The following is a 19,947-nucleotide window of genomic DNA, read 5'->3' as shown; positions in this document are numbered from 1 at the left end:
TACGGTGCTTTCTTTGGCTGTGAGGGAACATGGGGTAAAAATGTAGACTTCCCAGCTGTTGCTGTGGAAACGAGGTCCGAGAGACCATCCCCGAACAACTCCTCACCCTTATAAGGCAGAACTTCCATGTGCCTTTTGGAATCTGCATCTCCTGTCCACTGCATAATCCATAACCCTCTCCTGGCAGAAATGGACATTGCACTAATTTTGGATGCCAGCCGGCAAATATCCCTCTGTGCATCCCTCATGTATAAAAGTGCGTCTTTTATATGCTCTACGGTTAGCAATATAGTGTCCCTGTCTAGGGTATCAATATTTTCTGACAGGGAATCTGACCATGCAGCTGCAGCACTGCACATCCATGCTGAAGCAATAGCTGGTCTCAGTATAACACCTGTGTGTGTATATATAGATTTCAGGATAGCCTCCTGCTTTCTATCAGCAGATTCCTTCAGGGCGGCCGTATCCGGAGACGGTAGTGCCACCTTCTTTGACAAGCGTGTGAGCGCTTTATCCACTCTAGGGGATGTTTCCCAACGTGCCCTATCCTCTGGCGGGAAAGGGTACGCCATTAGTAACCTCTTAGAAATTACCAGCTTCTTATCAGGGGAAGCCCACGCTTCTTCACACACTTCATTTAACTCCTCAGATGGAGGAAAAGCTACTGGTAGTTTTTTCTCTCCAAACATAATACCCTTTTTTGTGGTACCGGGGGTAACATCAGAAATGTGCAACACATTTTTCATTGCCTCAATCATGTAACGTGTGGCCCTACTGGAAGTTACATTAGTCTCATAGTCGTCGACACTGGAGTCAGTATCCGTGTCGACATCTGTGTCTGCCATCTGAGGTAGCGGGCGTTTTAGAGCCCCTGATGGCTTTTGAGACGCCTGGGCAGGCACAGGCTGAGAAGCCGGCTGTCCCACATTTGGTATGTCGTCAAACCTTTTATGCAAGGAGTCGACACTGTCGCGTAATTCCTTCCACAGCACCATCCACTCAGGTGTCGACCCCGCAGGGGGTGACATCACATTTACAGGCATCTGCTCCGCCTCCACATAAGCCTCCTCATCAAACATGTCGACACAGCCGTACCGACACACCACAAACACACAGGGAATGCTCTGACAGAGGACAGGACCCCACAAAGCCCTTTGGGGAGACAGAAAGAGTATGCCAGAGCGCTATATAACACAGGGATCCCACTATAAATGAGTGTTTTCCCTTATAGCTGCTTTTTATATATATATATCCTGCGCCTAAATTTAGTGCCCCCCCCTCTTTTTTACCCTTCTGTAGCTTGCAGACTGCAGGGGAGAGCCAGGGAGCTTCCTTCCAGCGGAGCTGTGAAGGAAAAATGGCGCCAGTGTGCTGAGGGAGATGGCCCCGCCCCTTTTCCGGCAGACTTCTCCCGCTTTTTCTGGAATACTGGCAGGGGTATTTTTTTACATCTATATAGCCTCTAGGGCTATATATGATGTAGATTTGCCAGCCAAGGTGTCTTATATTGCCCTCAGGGCGCCCCCCCCCCCAGCGCCCTGCACCCATCAGTGACCGGAGTGTGAGGTGTACATGAGGAGCAATGGCGCACAGCTGCAGTGCTGTGTGCTACCTTGGTGAAAACCGAAGTCTTCTGCCGCCGATTTTTCCGGACCTCTTCATGCTTCTAGCTCTGTAAGGGGGACGGCGGCGCGGCTCCGGGAACGAACATCAAGGTCGGGTCCTGCGGTCGATCCCTCTGGAGCTAATGGTGTCCAGTAGCCTAAAAAGCCCAAACTACCACCTGTTAGGTAGGTTCGCTTCTTCTCCCCTTAGTCCCTCGCTGCAGTGAGTCTGTTGCCAGCAGATCTCACTGTAAAATAAAAAACCTAAATTACTTTCTTTCTAGGAGCTCAGGAGAGCCCCTAGTGTGCATCCAGCTCAGCCGGGCACACGATTCTAACTGAAGTCTGGAGGAGGGTCATAGTGGGAGGAGCCAGTGCACACCAGTAGTCTAAAGCTTTCTTTATAGTTGTGCCCAGTCTCCTGCGGAGCCGCTATTCCCCATGGTCCTTACGGAGTCCCAGCATCCACTTAGGACGTCAGAGAAATACTGAGGGTCATTGAAGTGGGGTGGAAATTTGGTGAGTTTTGATCAGAGATGTGCGGAAAAGATAAGCAGTTGAGGCACTGCCTCACCTGCCATAGACTTTTTACTCCAGAGTTTGGGCTAGAAAAATTATTAGAGTAATGTAAAGAAGATATTTCAAACAAATTATTAGTATTTTTCATATATTTTATTCAGTTAAAACTCTGGATTAGACGTAAGTATGACAGGAAAGGCACTGCCTTTCCCCACCGCACGTCACTGGTATTCAAGTCTGAGAAACGCTGAAATTGAATGGAGCAACAGTAGGCAAAACAAGCCCAACTAACAGAGAGAACAATATTATTAATTAGTAGCAGCATTTAAGGCAGGAAAAACTGCATGGATGTATTAAGGCAGTGTTTAACCGAATGTAAGCTCTGAGAGGAGTCTAATCGTTACAATCCAAAACATGAAATTATTATTGGAGAAAAATGTATGCAAGACGAATGATCTCCCTGAACTGCAGAGTCCTCCATGGGTTTGATGTGAAGCACTAACAAAGAGAACATTAATGAGAATGAAATGAGATATTTTAACCTCTGCCTGACATTTTGGAGGCTTCTTTTTTTATAACAGACATATAAGAAAAGAAGAGAAACAAAGATATAACCTTTCACGGCTTCAGAGGTTTTAGAACACTATAAAATATTGCTTAATAAGATATACTGTAAAATAAATCTAATTGTCTAATATCAGGCTGCAAGCGGAAGATTTCCTCATGGATGCACCATAATCATGAGTAATATCGGAGGTAAGCTTATGGTCACTAACAGATCGGACTGAAATGAAAAGACAATGCTGTTTATGATTAGTTATATTTCGACATAAGTTATCTCATTATCTTTACCGAGAGACTGGTTAATGTCTTTCTACTCTATGCAAAAACATTGTTTTATTTTAGGTTAGAGCACACTGGTTATTAAGAGATTTGAAATGATTCATTTCACACTTTGGTACTACATGTGAAACTTTAACTGGAAAATATAAATTGTTAGAAAACACAGAGTTAATAGGATTTTATTTAAGTAGCATAATAGATAATTAGACACAAATAGTAAAAAGTACATTTTATGCAGAAATTCAATTAGCCACGGGGCTTACCGTGGGAAGATAGTCTTAAGATTTAACCTCCTGAGCTATTTAATTGTACGCCCATTTCCTCCCACATTAAACCTACTTCTAATGGTGCGTTAACCCATATGTTCTGGGATAAGTGCGTGGAGCTAAGGGTTAACAAGCCCCACCACAGACTGCAACTGAATAGCTCCACGCGCAGTCACAAGCCTTGCGGCTTACGCAATATGTTCCTTTCCAGTTAGCCAAACCATTCAAATTTGTAATGCTTCTGTACCTAATATATGTGTGATATACTGTAAGTCAGAGGCTCTCTTTGGACTTCATTTTTTATTAGTATATTCCAAATCAGTACAGATATTTGGGTACAGTAAAAATGTATTGTACATTTTTTGTTTTTGCTCAAACTGAAACATCAAAAACTGTTAAAGGGATAACTGACTTTTCCCGAAGCCATACAGGATATCCCTGCATGACATTATATTTCAGCTAAGAAATCTAAATAACAGGTTAATTAATGACAACGACAATTAAGTGTGAGTAATAGTGTTCTGCATGCAACTATTCACACTGCCATTATCATTATTAACAAGGGGAAGTTTAGGTTTAGAGTTTACAAGCCAAAAAGATTAGTATTACTCTCAGTGATATGAAAGGAATGCTAAAACCATGACAAAGTAAATTGTGTGCTTTTTATCTTCATCCTCTGGCTGTCTTAACAACCAGATCAATATTACAACGTAGCAGAATCCAGTAGTGAAATTTTCATTTGTTACAAACAGCAAGGAAAAAAAGCCCTGGGCATGCCCTGTCACATTGGCTTTGGACGGAAATGTACTAATAAACTATTGCCCCTGGGTCATCGTTGACAACGGGCAATACGCTGCCAACTCATATTAAAGGCAATTCATATCAGTGGCCCCAAACTTTCCCTTAATATTATCATCTTTTCCCTGGATATAGCAGGATGTCAGATTTAACGTGCAACTGAAATACACAAGTCGTCATAATGGTTAATCCTTAGTATGGACTTAACACCACAGAAGCTGAACCCGACCTGGGCTCTTATTCTTTGTAACAACTTTGGATAACATGATTTATCAAATAAACAAGACCATAAAACACATTGTACTGTTTCATTACCGAGATAGGGGTCATAATAAAAAAAAACAGAAGAAAAATCTACTCATAAATGCAAGGGATAATGTAACCATTAAGTTCATTATGAGACGGGAATACTTTATAATCCACAATAAGAGTAATTATGATAATTGTTTACACACAAGCGTTCCTCATAAATGCTGGCTATATTTGCCTCTATTGTGCCTAGTTATGTATTATAGTGGACTTGCAAATTTGGATTCTGTTTCAACTGGCTCAGCCTTTGCATACGACACACTGGTAGTAGCAAGAGTCAGCTAATATAAATAAGGTCCAAGCCCACACAATGTAATTAGGTATGAGGGTACATATGGGTAGATAAAAGAAATAAACATTTAAAGTGTTAGTAGTAGGTGATGTTACAAAAGATCAGACACCTACATATGTTCCCAGCTTATTATATGCTTAGAGAGATATGAGGAATGAAAATTGTCTACATTACGTGTTCACACAGAAAACACAAACGATGACTTTATGAGCAGACAGAGCAATTACGTATTCAAGGAACACTGCTTACATAGGATTACAATGACTTGTGCAAAATGACGCACAATGACGTGGAAAGAAATCTTTTATCACAGACAACAATGCGTCATATAGTCATATGAAAAGACGTCTCAAAATCAAACTGAGCTTTCAGATTCTTTTTTCTATTAAAAAAATGAACACAAAAACCTTTAGTGTTGTCCACAGTAAAATGATCTTAAGGAGACAATAGTTCACTTTGTAGCAGGATCACTTCCAGTCCCTAGGCACATGATTCAAATGTTGATAAATTACATTTTGTGTAAATATAATACAATTTTTAATGATTTGAGATGAATATTTAAAGGAGTGATCATTTTGTGTGCAACAATCTAATAAGTATGTGTTAACTAGTTCCTGTGAACGCAGCCGCCAAGGGAAGTACTAGGCTCCCTCAGACGCTGTGCCCGTTCCTTGAGTGGAAGGGAGGTTGGCAGCCAGAGGAGTAGCCAAAAGAAATGCATGTTACTTATTTAGATATTAGCCTCTCCACAAAATGTTACACCCTAGACTTGACTTGCTAATGGTAAGGAAAAGGAAAAGGGCCAAACACTGTTTTATGCATTGTCTTTTCCCAGTCAGAACAAAGGTCATTAAAGTAGCAACCCCAACTATATTCATGTTTACCTCGGACGATGAGCTGAGCAAAATTTGAGACTCCAGAGCCTCTCTCTGATTGTGTTACACATCTGTACAGGTCTTCATCTGCCTTCGTCACCTCCCGTAACCTAAATGAGGCTGCAAATCTTCTGTGATTGATGTTTTTGGTTTGTACTACAGGGATATCTTCCCCATTCCGTTTCTGAAAAGAAGATATATCAGGTCACTCAATGTGCACAGCATTAGAAAAGCAGATTACAGTTATTTTACATAGTGTCGTAAGTATCTAAAGGTTCTTTAGCAATTAGAAAGCAAGTCACTCTTTCAACTATAGAATAAGACAAAAATAGAATAATCTAACTAAATTTGTTAATTAATATGACTATACTGTACTTCAGTATTATTACTATTATTGTCAGATAACTAACCCTATTACAGAAAACAAATGAATATCACACTTCTATCAACAAACTCAAACATTAAAGAGGATTAGCAGTTAATTCATAATGCAATCTCTGACTGGGCAATGAATCGACACTGACAGTGAATGTAATCAAGGCATCAGCCAAATATCGTGGTGTAGAAGGAAATCCTTTAGTACTTAACACACTTTAGTAAATAAGGACACATCTGTAAGAATAATTAAACCGTGCTTAATTATGACCTCTCCAGTTAAAAAAAATAAAATGTATTAAATATATATATATATATATATATATATATATATATATATATATATATATTTATTTTTTAATTTACTTTTTTTTTGGGGGGGGGGGGAGGGTTATCTTTTAATCACTTTGGTTACCAGTAAATGATAAAAAATGTATATTATATCATGAAAGGTACGAAATATGCTGATCTAACAACTCCCCGTTATACTGGCTAAAAAAAAATAGGATTTTAATACTTACCGGTAAATCCTTTTCTCGTAGTCTATAAGGGATATTGGGGACAGATTAGTACGATGGGGTATAGATGGGTCCAAAGGAGCTAGTGCACTTTAAATTTCTTCAACTGGGTGTGCTGGCTCCTCCCCTCTATGACCCCTCCCACAGGCAGTATAGGTAAACAGTGCCCAAAGGAGAAATGACATACTTGAGAGAAGGAACATAACAATAAGTGTGGTGAGATTTACACACCATAACATAACGGGGCCAGCAACGGCTGACAACAGAAACAGCAACAGCTGAAGAGGTAACACATAACAGAGAACCTGCAGAAAGTTAACGCACAGAGGCGGGCGCCCAATATCACTTATGGACTACGAGAAAAGGATTTACCAGTAGGTATTAACATCCTATTTTCTCTAGCATCCATAAGGGATATTGGGGACAGATTAGTACGATGGGGATGTCCCAAAGCTTCCAGGACGGGCGGGAACGTGCGGAGACATCTGCAGCACCAACTGCCCAAACTGGGCATCCTCTTTGGCCAGGGCATCAAACTTGTAGAACTTCACAAAGGTGTTCTTTCCCGACCAGGTAGCAGCTCGGCATAGTTGCAAGGCTGAGACTCCCCGGGCAGCCGCCCAGGAGGAGCCCACCGATCTAGTAGAGTGGGCCTTTAGAGACTTAGGAACCGGCAAGGCTGCCGACCCATAAGCCTGTTGGATAGTAAACCTAATCAAATGAGCAATAGACTGCTTTGAAGCAGGTCAACTCTTTTCTGCGCCTCATACAGCACGAACAAGGAATCAATCTTTCTGATCCGAGCCGCTCTCTTGACATAGATCTTCAAGGCTCGCACTGCATCCAATGCCTCCGGAGGGGCAGAAGAGCCAGAACTGGACGGAATCACAAGAGGTTGATTCAAGTGAAACGCGGAGACCACCTTCGGCAGGAACTGTTGCCTAGACCTGAGCTCCGCTCTGTCCTCGTAAAAGACTAAGTATGGACTTTTACACGATAAGGCCCCCAATTCTGAGACATGTCTAGCAGAAGCCAGGGCCAGTAACATCACCGTCTTCCACGTTAGGTACTTGTCTTCTACCGTCATCAGAGGTTCAAACCAGGAGGACTGTAGAAAGTGTAAAACGACATCCAAATTCCAAGGCGTCGTAGGCGCACAAACAGAGGTTGTGTGTGAAGCACCCCTTGTAAGAAGGTCTGAACTTCTGGCAGGAGAGCCAACTTCTTCTGGAAGACAGAGAGAGCTGAAATCTGGACCACAATGGATCCAAGATGTAAGCCTTTATCCACTCCAGACTGTAAGAAATGAAGGAATCTTCCCAAAAGGAATTCTGCAGATGGATATGTGCATTCCTCGCACCAAGAGACATATCTTCTCCAGATATGATGATAGTGTTTTGACGTCACAGATTTTCTGGCTTGCACCATAGTGGCAATGACCTTTTTGGAAAGCCCTTTGTGAGCTAGGATGTTCCGCTCAACTTCCATGCCGTCAAACAAAGCCGTTGTAAGTCCGGGTAGACAAACGGTCCTCGCTGAAGAAGATCCCTTCTTAGTGGCAGAGGCCAAGGGTCTTCTATGGACATGTCCAGAAGAGCCGCGTACTATGCACTCCGGGGCCAATCAAGATTGCTTGTATTCTGTGATGTCTGATCCGCTTGAACACCCTTGGGGTCAACGGAATCGGAGGAAATAGGTAGACCAGCTGGTAAGGTCAAGGTGATGTCAGCGCATCCACTGCACTCGCCCAAGTGTCTCTGGTGCATGAGCAGTAGCAGTGAAGTTTTTTGTTGAGGCAAGACGCCATCATGTCGATCTGTGGGCATCCCCACCTGTCGACGATCTGCTTAAACACCTGAGGGTGTAATCACCACTTCCCTGGGTGGAGATCGTGGAGACTCAGGAAGTCCACTTCCCAGTTGTCCACTCCTGGAATGAAAATTGCGGACAGTGCTCTTGCATTTCTTTCCGCCCAGAGAAGTATTTTGGACACTTCTCGCATGCAGGCCTTGCTTTTTGTCCCTCCTTGTCGACTGATGTACGCCACTGCTGTGACATTGACCGATTGAACCTGGATCGCCTGATCCTGGAGTAGAGGGGAGGCCTGAACCAAAGCATTGTAGATAGTCCAAAGTTCCAGTATGTTGATCGGAAGTAGGGCCTCTTGGGCAGACCACTTGCCTTGGAACTGCGCCCCCTGGGTGACAGCTCCTCATCCTCTCAGACTCGCATCCGTCGTGAGGAGTATCCAATCCTGAATCCCGAAGCGTCGACCCTCCAGTAGGTTGGAAGACTGCAGCCACCACAGGAGTGAAATCCTAGCCTGGGGTGACAGCCGAATCATCCAGTGCATCTGAAGATGGGAACCGGACCACTTGTTCAGGATGTCTAATTGGAAGGGTCTGGCATGGAACCTTCCGAACTGTATCGCTTTGTATGAGGCCACCATCTTTCCCAACAATTTTATGCAAAGATGAATGGAAACTCGAGTCTTTCAGAGAACCATGCGAACCATTTCTTGTAGTGTTCTCACTTTGTCCTCTGGGAGGAACACACTCTGAGCTACAGTATCCAGTATCATGCCCAGAAAAAGGAGCCATTGAGACGGCTCCAGATGGGACTCCTGTAAATTGAGAATCCACCCATGGTGAGACAGAAGTTGGATAGTGCAATCTATACGGAGCAGTAGAAGCTCCCTGAAACTCGCTTTTATCAGGAGATCGTCCAGGTAAGGGACAACGTTGACCTCCTGGACTCTGAGTTAAAACATCATTTCCGCCATCACCTTCGTGAACACCCTTGGAGCTGTAGACAAGCCGAAGGGTAACACCTGAAACTGGTAGTGATCGCTCAGTAGGGCGAACCGCAGATAGGCTTGATGAGGAGGCCAAATTGGGATATGGAGGTAAGCATCCTTGATATCCAGGGACACTAGGAATTCTTGGTGTTCCAGGCCTGTGATCAACGCTCTCAAAGATTCCATCTTGAATTTGAAAACCTTCAGGTAAGGATTCAAGGACTTCAGATTCAAAACGGGTCTCACAGACCCGTCTGGTTTTGGCACTATGATCAGAGTGGAGTAGTAACCTTGTACTTGCTGTAACAGGGGTACTGGATCAATAACCAGGGACTGGACCAACTTGTCAATGGCCAGTAGTAGCGTAACACGCACATTCTCCAAAGCTGGTAAGCTTGATTTGAAAAATCGTTGGGGAGGAGCACTATCGAACTCCAGCTTGAAACCCTGAGAGATAAGGTCCCTTACCCAGGCATCTTGGCAGGAACCGTCCCAGATGTGGCTGTAGTGACGTAACCCTCGGGGTGGGTGGGCACTGTCATGCCGAAGTCTTTGTGGAAGCTGAACTGGTGCTCAGTTTTTGAGAACCGGCAATGGCTGGTTTCTTAGGCTTACCTGAAATCTGGAGGACCGAAAGGACTGCGTAGACAGTCCCCGGTAGGCACGCCTAGCAGGCAGAGCCCCTGAAGGGAGAAACATGGATTTCTCAGTAGTAGCTTTGGAGATCCATGCGTCCAACTCACCTCTGAAGAGCCATTCCCCTGTGAAGGGAAGAGATTCCACATTATGTTTGGAGTCAGCGTCTGCAATCCACTGACGCAACCATATTATTTATTTATTACCAGTTATTTATATAGCGCACACATATTCTGCAGCGCTTACCATAGAATATTTGGCCATTCACATCAGTCCCTGCCCCAGTGGAGCTTACAATCTATATTCCCTACCACATGTACACGCACACACATTCACGCTAGGGTTAATTATTGTTGGGATCCAATTAACCTACCAGTATATTATTTGGATTGTGGCAGGAAACAGAAGTACCTGGAGAAAACCCACGCAAGTACGGGGAGAATATACAAACTCCACACAGTTGGGCCATGGTGGGAATCGAACCCATGACCTCAGTACTGTAAGGTAGTAATGCTAACCATTACACCATCTGGCTCTGCATGCAGACACAGCCATAGCAGTGGTCCTAGCATTAATTTTGCCAATCTTTTTAAGGGAGTCACAGAGGGCTCTTGCCGTTACCCGAATGTGTTTTAGGAAAGTTACAGTAGTAACTAAGGTCATATCACCTGAAAGACCCTCCTGAATTTGAGTAGCCCACGTATGAATTGCATGTGTCATCCAGCAATCAGCAATGACGGGTCTTTGAGCTACACCTACAGCAGTGTAGTTAGATTTCAAAGTGGTCTCAATTTTCCTATACCCCGGGTCCTTTACCGTAAAGGAGCCCGGAGCTGGGAGCACTGCCTTCTTAGAGAGGCGAGAGACTGAGACGTCTACTGCTGGAGATTCTTCCCAGATTTTACTGACTTCAAGGGCAAAGGGGAAGGTATGAAAAAAACCTTTTGAACACCTGATATTTTTTATCTGGATTTTTCCAGGCTAATTTAAATAAATCATCCAATTCCTTGGAATCAGGAAATGTAACTGTCAGTTGGTCTTGTGGGAGGAAAACGACTGCTGATTAGTAGCGTCCTTCAGGGGGAGCTGTAACAAATCCCATATAGCCAATATGAGGGGTTCAATACCATGTGTAGGAGTGGAATCCCCACTTATGGGGTCCACATCAACCTGTACATCATCAGTATCTGATAGGATTGTAGATAAAGCAAATTTTTGTGCACATGTAGTAGACATGGGGGGATGGGGAACTTCAGCCTTGGCAGCTAGGTTAGCTACTGCTTGTTGCAGTTCTTGTGATATATTGGCATTGGCAGTGAGTTGAGATGACATATCAGACATCATAGTTTTGATAGCCCCCAGCCAGGAAGGTTCTGGACCCTCCCCCACATTGTTATCAGCATTTTGTGATGACTGACTACACTGCTCACATGATAAGGAGCCAGATGAAATAGGGGAGAATCTGGCATTACATACACTGCATAACTTCTGCTTCACCATTATGAAATACAGATACAATACAGGCTGATTACAATATAACGCATGAGAGAAGAGACACAGAAGAGAGGACCCCAGTGCACCCAACGCTGTACAGCCCCAGGGAGGCTATCAGCATTGTATGTATGTATGTATGTATGTATGTATGTATGTATGTATGTATGTATGTATGTATGTATGTATATATATATATATATATATATATATATATATATATCTCAATAAAACAGTGATAACGTCTGTAAACTGTGCACCAATAGCGGCTCTTCCCCCTCTACACCCGGTACCAGTGATCCTGTGAACATGTGGAGGAGCTGCTTATGCAGAGGAAGGCGACAAAATGCAGCTGAGTCCACTGTGATGTAGCTCCACTCCCGTAATGGCACCGGAGCTACTAATAATGTTTATAATGGCCATGTCTCCCACACAATTTGTAGCCTCACATAAATGTTTGGTACAATAACGCCAGCCAGTCTCACGCAGGGGCTTCAGCGGGTCCCCCCCAGGAGGGATCCGTGCGCCTCACCCACACCTCTTCTGCACAATTATCTGGGAGACCCCCCTTGCAGGACCCCCGGTTTATACTTACCACCAATGATCACCTTCAGGCTTTGTTAGGGGTGTGTGGCATGCTGCAGAAACTAAGGCACAGTGTCCTGCTGAACAAAAAGCCCCTCAGGATGGTGGTCCTGCAGCGGGGAAGCGGCTATGCACCTCATGAGGCAGGTGACCGTCCCCTCCCTAACTCCCGCGGCGCAGGTATGCTGTTGCCCAAACTGAATACCGAAAGAAATAAAAGTTTAAAAGAAACTGAAGATAATAAAACTCTAGAGCTTGCAGAGAGGGCACTTTTTCTAAACTGCCTATGGGAGGGGGCATAGAGGGGAGGAGCCAGCACACCCAGTTAAAGAAATTTAAAATGCACTGGCTCCTTTGGACCCGTCTATGATCCATCGTACTATTCTGTCCCCAGTATCCCTTATGGATGCTAGAGAAAACGAGTTTTATGGTAAGAACTTACCTTTGTTAAAACTCTTTCTGTGAGGTACATTGGGCTCCACAAGGAAAGACATAGGGGTGTAGAGTAGGATCTTGATCAGAGGCACCAACAGGCTTAAAAGCTTTGACTATTCCCAGAATGCATAGCGCCGACTCCTCTATAACCCCACCTCCCTGCACAGGAGCTCAGTTTTCAGTTAACCAGCCCAATGCAGTAGCAGGAAGAGACGACAACGGTTAGTAGCCACATACACCACACTCTCATGACAGGAGAAGTGTCAGCGGCTAATGCCATACCAACCCAAAGAAGCTAAGTGCGTCAGGGTGGGCGCCTTGTGGAGCCCAGTATATCTCGCAGAAAGAGTTTTAACAAAGGTAAGTTCTTACCATAAAACTCTTTTTCTGCTGCGGGGTACACTGGGATCCACAAGGAAAGACACAGGGGATGTCCTAAAGCAGTTCCTTATGTTAGGGGATGCACTGTAGCGGGCACAAGAACCCGGCGTCCAAAGGAAGCATCCTGGGAAGCGGCAGTATCATAGGCATAGAACCTTATGAACGTGTTCACAGAGGACCACGTAGCTGCCTTGCACAATTGTTCAAGGTACGCACCACGGCGAACCGCCCAAGAAGGTCCGACAGACCGAGTAGAATGGGCCGTAATGTGAGCAGTAGCTGATAGACCAGCCCTCACATAAGCATGTGCAATCACCATTCTAATCCATCTGGCCAAAGTTTGCTTGTGAGCAGGCCAGCCCCATTTGTGAAATCCAAACAGCACAAAGAGAGAATCAGATTTCCTAATAGAAGCAGTTCTCTTCACATAGATACGGAGAGCCCGTACCACATCCAAAGACCGCTCTTTGGGAGACAGATCAGGAGAAACAAATGCCGGAACCACATTCTCCTGGTTAAGGTGGAACAAAGAAACCACCTTAGGCAAAAAACCGGGATGAGTCCTAAGAACGGCCCAGTCACAGTGAAATATCAGATATGGGGAACTACAAGACAAGGCACCCAAATCCGACACTCTTCTAGCTGAAGCAATAGCCAGCAGAAACACCACCTTAAGGGAAAGCCACTTAAGATCAGCTGAACCAAGAGGTTCAAACAGACACTCTTGTAATGCCTCCAAAACCACCGACAAGTCCCAAAGAGCCACAGGCTGGACATAGGGAGGTTGGATACGCAACACACCCTGAGTGAAGGTATGCACATCAGATAAGGTCGCAATCTTTCTCTAAAACCACACCGACAAGGCAGATATTTGAACCTTGAGGGAGGCAAGACGCAGGCCTAAGTCCAGGCCCTGCTGAAGAAAAGCCAACAACTTGGCTATACTAAACTTGCAAGAGTCATAATCGTTAGATGCGCACCAAACAAAGTAAGAATGCCAGACCCTATAGTAAATCCGAGCAGAAGCCAGTTTCCGGGCCCGCAACATAGTTTGAATGACCGCCTCAGAAAACCCTTTAGCCCTCAAGACGGAAGCTTCAAGAGCCACGCCGTCAAAGACAGCCGGGCAAGGTCCTGGTAGACACAGGGGCCATGAACGAGGAGGTCTGGGTGTTGTGGAAGTAGAATTGGACGCTCTGACGATAGGCCCTGCAGGTGTGAGAACCAGTGGAGTCTGGGCCACGCAGGAGCTATGAGAAGCAGAATTCCTCTTTCTTGCTTGAACTTCTGAATTACCCTGGGCAGGAGTGACACCGCAGGGAACACGTACGGCAGCTGAAACCTCCACGGCACCGCCAGCGCATCCACGAATGCTGCTTGAGGATCCCTTGTCCTTGCTCCGAAGACCAGAACCTTGTGATTGTGCCGAGACGCCATCAGATCTACGTCTGGAAGGCCCCACTTTTCCACTAGGAGTTGAAAGACTTCTGGATGAAGGCCCCACTCTCTAGCATGTACGTCCTGACGACTGAGAAAGTCCGCTTCCCAAATCAGGACTCCCGGAATCAATATTGCTGATATGGCCGGTAGATGGCGTTCCGCCCAATGTAGAATCCGTGAGACTTCCTTCATTGCCAAACGGCTTCGAGTGCCGCCTTGATGATTTATGTAAGCCACTGTGGTGGCATTGTCCGACTGTACTTGAACAGGACGGTTCTGAATTAAATGCTGGGCCAGGTTCAACGCATTGAATACCACCCGCAATTCGAGAATGTTGATCGAGAGAAGAGATTCCTCCTGAAGGGAGTGTTGCTCCAGCACCGCTCCCCAACCTCTGAGACTGGCATCAGTCGTCAACAGGACCCAGTCGGATATCCAGAAGGGACGGCCCTGCACAATCATTGGTCCTGGAGCCACCAGTGCAGCGACAGATGGACCTCCGGAGTCAATGAGATCATGTGAGACCTGATCCGGTGAGGCAGGCTGTCCCACTTGGCTAGAATCAGCCTCTGGAGGGGACGAGAATGAAATTGAGCATACTCCACCATGTCGAATGCTGATACCATGAGGCCCAGCACCTTTATCGCCGAATGTATCGACACTTGCGGACGAGAAAGGAAGCAACGAATCCAGTCCTGAAGCTTCAGTGCTTTCTCCTGAGACAAGAACAACCGCTGGTTGTGAGTGTCCAATAGCGCTCCCAGGTGCACCATGCTCTGAGCAGGGACCAGGGAGGATTTCTTCCAGTTGATGAGCCACCCGTGGGCTTGTAGAAACTGGACAGTCATATCCAGATGACGTAGGAGAATATCTGGGGAATTTGCCAGAATGAACAAGTCGTCCAGATATGGCAGTATCCTGACCCCTTGACGGCGGAGTACCACCGTCATAACTTTGTTGAAGACTCGCGGAGCCGTAGTTAAACCAAAAGGTAACGCCTGAAACTGGTAATGGAGGTTGCCAATCGTAAACCTCAGGTATTGCTGATGTGACACTGCTATAGGAATATGCAGGTAAGCATCCTGTATGTCCAGGGAGACCATGTAGTCCCCAAGTTCCAAGGCCAGAACTATAGAGCGAAGGGTTTCCATACGGAACTTGGAAACTTTCACAAACCTGTTCAATGCCTTGAGGTTGAGAATGGGCCGGGAGGACCCATTCGGTTTCGGGACCAGAAACAGCGGAGAATAGTACCCCCGGCCCCTCTGAGCAAGAGGCACCTGTACTACGACTCCTGTATCCAGGAGGGTCTGTACCACCGAATGTACAGTGTTTGCCTTTGTCTGGTCCAACGGGATGTCTGTCCGGCAAAATCGATGAGGGGGTCGGTTTTTGAAGGCTATGGCGTAACCTCGAGTGACGACTTCCCATACCCAGGCATCTGAAGTGGTCTTCAACCATTCCTGGGTATACCCTAGAAGCCAGCCCCCCACCCTGGGAACCCCCAGGGAGAGGCCCGCCCCGTCATGCGGCAGGCTTATCGGTCTTGGAAACTGGCTGATGGGCAGCCCAGGCTCTTTTGGGCTTCGGCTTACCAGGATTGGAAGTGCGAGCCTGCTTGCTTTACCTGAAGGACGAAAGGGGCGAAAGAAAGTACCTTTAGCCTTCGACACAGAAGGAGCGGTACTTGGCAGACAGGCAGTTTTGGCAGTAGCCAAATCAGCCACTATCTTATTTAAGTCCTCCCCAAACAGAATATCTCCCTTGAAAGGGAGTACCTCCAGGGTTTTTCTAGAGTCCAGATCCACAGACCAGGATCTCAGCCACAATATCCGGCGAGCCAGGACTGATGTAGTAGAGGCCTTGGCTGCTAGGATACCGGCATCAGAAGCCTCCTCTTTAATATAGTGAGAAGCTGTGACAATATATGACAAGCATTGTTTAGCATGGTCAGAAGAGATTTCAGCTTCTAACTCCAAGACCCATGCTTCAATAGCCTCTGCAGCACATGTTGCTGCAATAGTGGGCACCCGTGAGGGTGTAAATTGCTTTCAGACAACCCTCCACACGTTTATCCATAGGCTCTTTTAGAGACGTGACGGTAGTGACAGGTAGAGCTGAGGAAACCACCATCCTAGCCACATGAGAGTCCACTGAAGGAGGCGTTTCCCAATTTTTAGACAGCTCTGGCGCGAGGGGATAGCGAGCCAGCATCTTCTTTTGAGGCACAAACTTCGTACCCGGGTTTCCCCAGGGTTCCTGACGTATATCCACTAGGTGGTCAGAGTGAGGTAAAACTTGTCAAAAAGCTCTTCTTAGGGCTGCCCAGAGCAGCCCCTCTGTTATGTGCCTGCTATCTGTGGCACCAACTACAAAACTGAGCTCCTGTGCAGGGAGGTGGGGTTATAGAGGAGACGGTGCTATGCATTCTGGGAACAGTCAAAGCTTTTGAGCCTGTTGGTGCCTCGGATCAAGATCCTACTCTACACCACTATGTCTTTCCTTGTGGAGCCCAGTGTACCCCGCAGCAGAAATGTAGTGGCATTCTCTCTTTAATGCATACCTCCTAACTTTATTAGGATGGGACAAGTACATGCACACCACCAGTCAAGCATCAGAGAAGCATGGCCAGAGCTTCTGACATGTTGGCCAGCTCCCATACCCATTCTGCTTCCCTAAAGGAACCCTTTGAACGGCACAAACACAAATGTTCACCACTGCTCTACCAGTTTTGGACAAAAATTAACCCACCTAAAATCGGGGCAGTTGGGGCGTGTCACACAAAGAGGGAGAAGTACTAAGCCTTGGCGAGATAAAGTACCGACCAGCTCCTAACTTCCATGCAACAGGTGTTAGAAAAATGACAGGAGCTGGTTGGCATTTTCTCTCTCTCCATGGCCTAGTACATCTTGCTTAGTGTGATAAAGTGACATGTACATACTTCGGAATCTAACATTTTGTTTGATGAAACTGTGATGCCTCTTTCAAACAAGAGTCTACAACAGCACTTTATAATTTTAAAGTGGTAACTACATACCTGCAAGTTTTGGGCCTATTTACTAAGCCTTGGCGAGAGATAAAGCAAAACCCAACCAGTCCTAACTACCATGTTATAAGCCGTGTTTAAAACATGACAGGAGCTGGTTAGTTGGTAGTTTAGCCCTCTCCAAGGCTTAGTAAATAAACCCCATAGACCCGAGAAGCTGTTAGGTACCACATTTAAATGGTGCACGTATTATTACCAAATAGCCAAATTTGAAAAGGTCACCGTGCCATGGTAGGTGGACGTCCACCATTTGATCAAAATGGGCAATAAGAACATCATGTCTAAGTTAAGAGTCAGTTTCTAAAACGTATAACTCTTTAAGTTAACCAGATAGTTATTACCCCAGAAAAAGATAATTCTAAAAAAAAAAAAAAAAAGGACAGGTGGAGAAGACTAGAGCAAAAAAATAAGATTTTACTCACCGGTAAATCTATTTCTCGTAGTCCGTAGTGGATGCTGGGGACTCCGTAAGGACCATGGGGAATAGAGCGGCTCCACAGGAGACTGGCCACTCTAAAGAAAGATTTAGTACTACCTGGTGTGCACTGGCTCCTCCCTCTATGCCCCTCCTTCAGACCTCAGTTAAGGAAACTCATACCAGCCACACTAATCACACCGTATAACTTGTGATAAACTTACCCAGTCAACAGTATGAACAACAACAGAGCATCAACAATGGATGCCAACATAACATAACCCTTTATTAAGCAATAACTATATACACGTATTGCAGAAAGTCCACACTTGGGACGGGCACCCAGCATCCACTACGGACTACGAGAAATAGAATTACCGGTGAGTAAATTCTTATTTTCTCTGACGTCCTAGTGGATGCTGGGGACTCCGTAAGGACCATGGGGATTATACCAAAGCTCCCAAACGGGCGGGAGAGTGCGGATGACTCTGCAGCACCGAATGGGCAAACACAAGGTCCTCCTCAGCCAGGGTATCAAACTTGTAGAACTTAGCATATGTGTTTGAACCCGACCAAGTAGCTGCTCGGCACAGCTGTAATGCCGAGACCCCTCGGGCAGCCGCCCAAGAAGAGCCCACTTTCCTTGTGGAGTGGGCTTTCACTGATTTTGGATGCGACAATCCAGCAGCAGAATGAGCCTGCTGAATCATGCTACAGATCCAGCGAGCAATGGTTTGCTTTGAAGCAGGAGCACCCAGCTTGTTGGATGCATACAGGATAAACAGCGACTCAGTTTTCCTGACTCCAGCCGTCCTGGCTACATAGATCTTCAAAGCCCTGACTACATCAAGCAACTTGGAATCATCCAAGTCACGAGTAGCCGCAGGCACCACAATAGGTTGGTTCAAATGAAAAGATGACACCACCTTCGGCAGAAATTGCGGACGAGTCCATAATCCTGCCCTGTCCATATGGAAAACCAGATAGGGGCTTTTACATGACAAAGCCGCCAATTCTGACACACGCCTAGCCGAAGCTAAGGCCAATAGCATGACCACCTTCCACGTGAGATACTTTAGCTCCACGGTCTTAAGTGGCTCAAACCAGAGGGATTTCAGGAAACCCAACACCACGTTGAGATCCCTAGGTGCCACTGGTGGCACAAAAGGGGGCTGCATATGCAGCACTCCCTTACCAAACGTCTGAACTTCAGGAAGAGAAGCTAGTTCCTTTTGAAAGAAAATGGATAGGGCCGAAATCTGGACCTTTATGGACCCCAACTTCAAGCCCATAGTCACTCCAGACTGTAGGAAATGCAGGAACCGGCCCAGCTGGAATTCCTCTGTAGGGGCCTTCCTGGCCTCACACCAGGCAACATATTTTCGCCATTTACGGTGATAGTGTTTTGCTGTCACGTCCTTCCTAGCCTTTATCAGCGTAGGAATAACTTCATCCGGAATGCCTTTTTCCACTAGGATCCGGCGTTCAACCGCCATGCCGTCAAACGCAGCCGCGGTAAGTCTTGGAACAGACAGGGCCCCTGTTGCAACAGGTCCTGTCTGAGAGGCAGAGGCCATGGGTCCTCTGTGAGCATTTCTTGCAGTTCCGGGTACCAAGTCCTTCTTGGCCAATCCGGAACAATGAGTATTGTTCTCACTCCTCTTTTTCTTACGATTCTCAGCAACTTGGGTATGAAAAGAGGAAACACATAGACCGACTGGAACACCCACGGTGTTACTAGTGCGTCCACAGCTATCGCCTGAGGGTCTCTTGACCTGGCGCAATACCTTTGTAGCTTTTTGTTGAGACGGGATGCCATCATGTCCACCTGTGGCAGTTCCCATCGATTTGTAATCTGAGTGAAGACTTCGTGATGAAGTCCCCACTCTCCCAGGTGGAGGTCGTGCCTGCTGAGGAAGTCTGCTTCCCAGTTGTCCACTCCCGGAATGAACATTGCTGACAGTGCTTGCACGTGATTCTCCGCCCAACGAAGAATGCTGGTGGCTTCCGCCATCGCCACTCTGCTTCTTGTGCCGCCCTGGCGGTTTACATGAGCCACTGCGGTGATGTTGTCTGACTGAATCAGCACCGGTTGGCTGCGAAGCAGAGGCTCCGCTTGACTCAGGGCGTTGTATATGGCCCTTAGTTCCAGGATATTTATGTGCAGACAAGCCTCCTGACTTGACCACAACCCTTGGAAGTTTCTTCCCTGAGTGACTGCCCCCCATCCTCGGAGGCTCGCATCCGTGGTCACCAGGACCCAGTCCGGTATGCCGAACCTGCGGCCCTCGAGAAGGTGAGCACTCTGCAGCCACCACAGAA

The 19,947-nt window shown here is 46.2% G+C and overlaps 1 protein-coding gene across 12 annotated transcripts in view; it reads right to left on the bottom strand.

The window, feature by feature from the left end:
- Positions 1-19,947, bottom strand: part of PTPRK (protein tyrosine phosphatase receptor type K) — a 689,055-nt gene that overhangs the window by 373,398 nt on the left and 295,710 nt on the right. For all 12 annotated transcript variants that reach the window (XM_063917349.1, XM_063917350.1, XM_063917338.1 and 9 more), the window contains exon 6: positions 5,516-5,690. In XM_063917349.1, coding sequence (XP_063773419.1) covers positions 5,516-5,690 — 175 coding nt within the window. The remainder of the gene's footprint in view (positions 1-5,515; positions 5,691-19,947) is intronic.

Source organism: Pseudophryne corroboree, chromosome 4 (assembly GCF_028390025.1).
Source record: "Pseudophryne corroboree isolate aPseCor3 chromosome 4, aPseCor3.hap2, whole genome shotgun sequence".
NCBI classification, from domain to species: domain Eukaryota; kingdom Metazoa; phylum Chordata; class Amphibia; order Anura; family Myobatrachidae; genus Pseudophryne; species Pseudophryne corroboree.
Note: the sequence above shows the minus strand (reverse complement) of the source record. Positions and strands in the feature narration are given on the sequence as shown.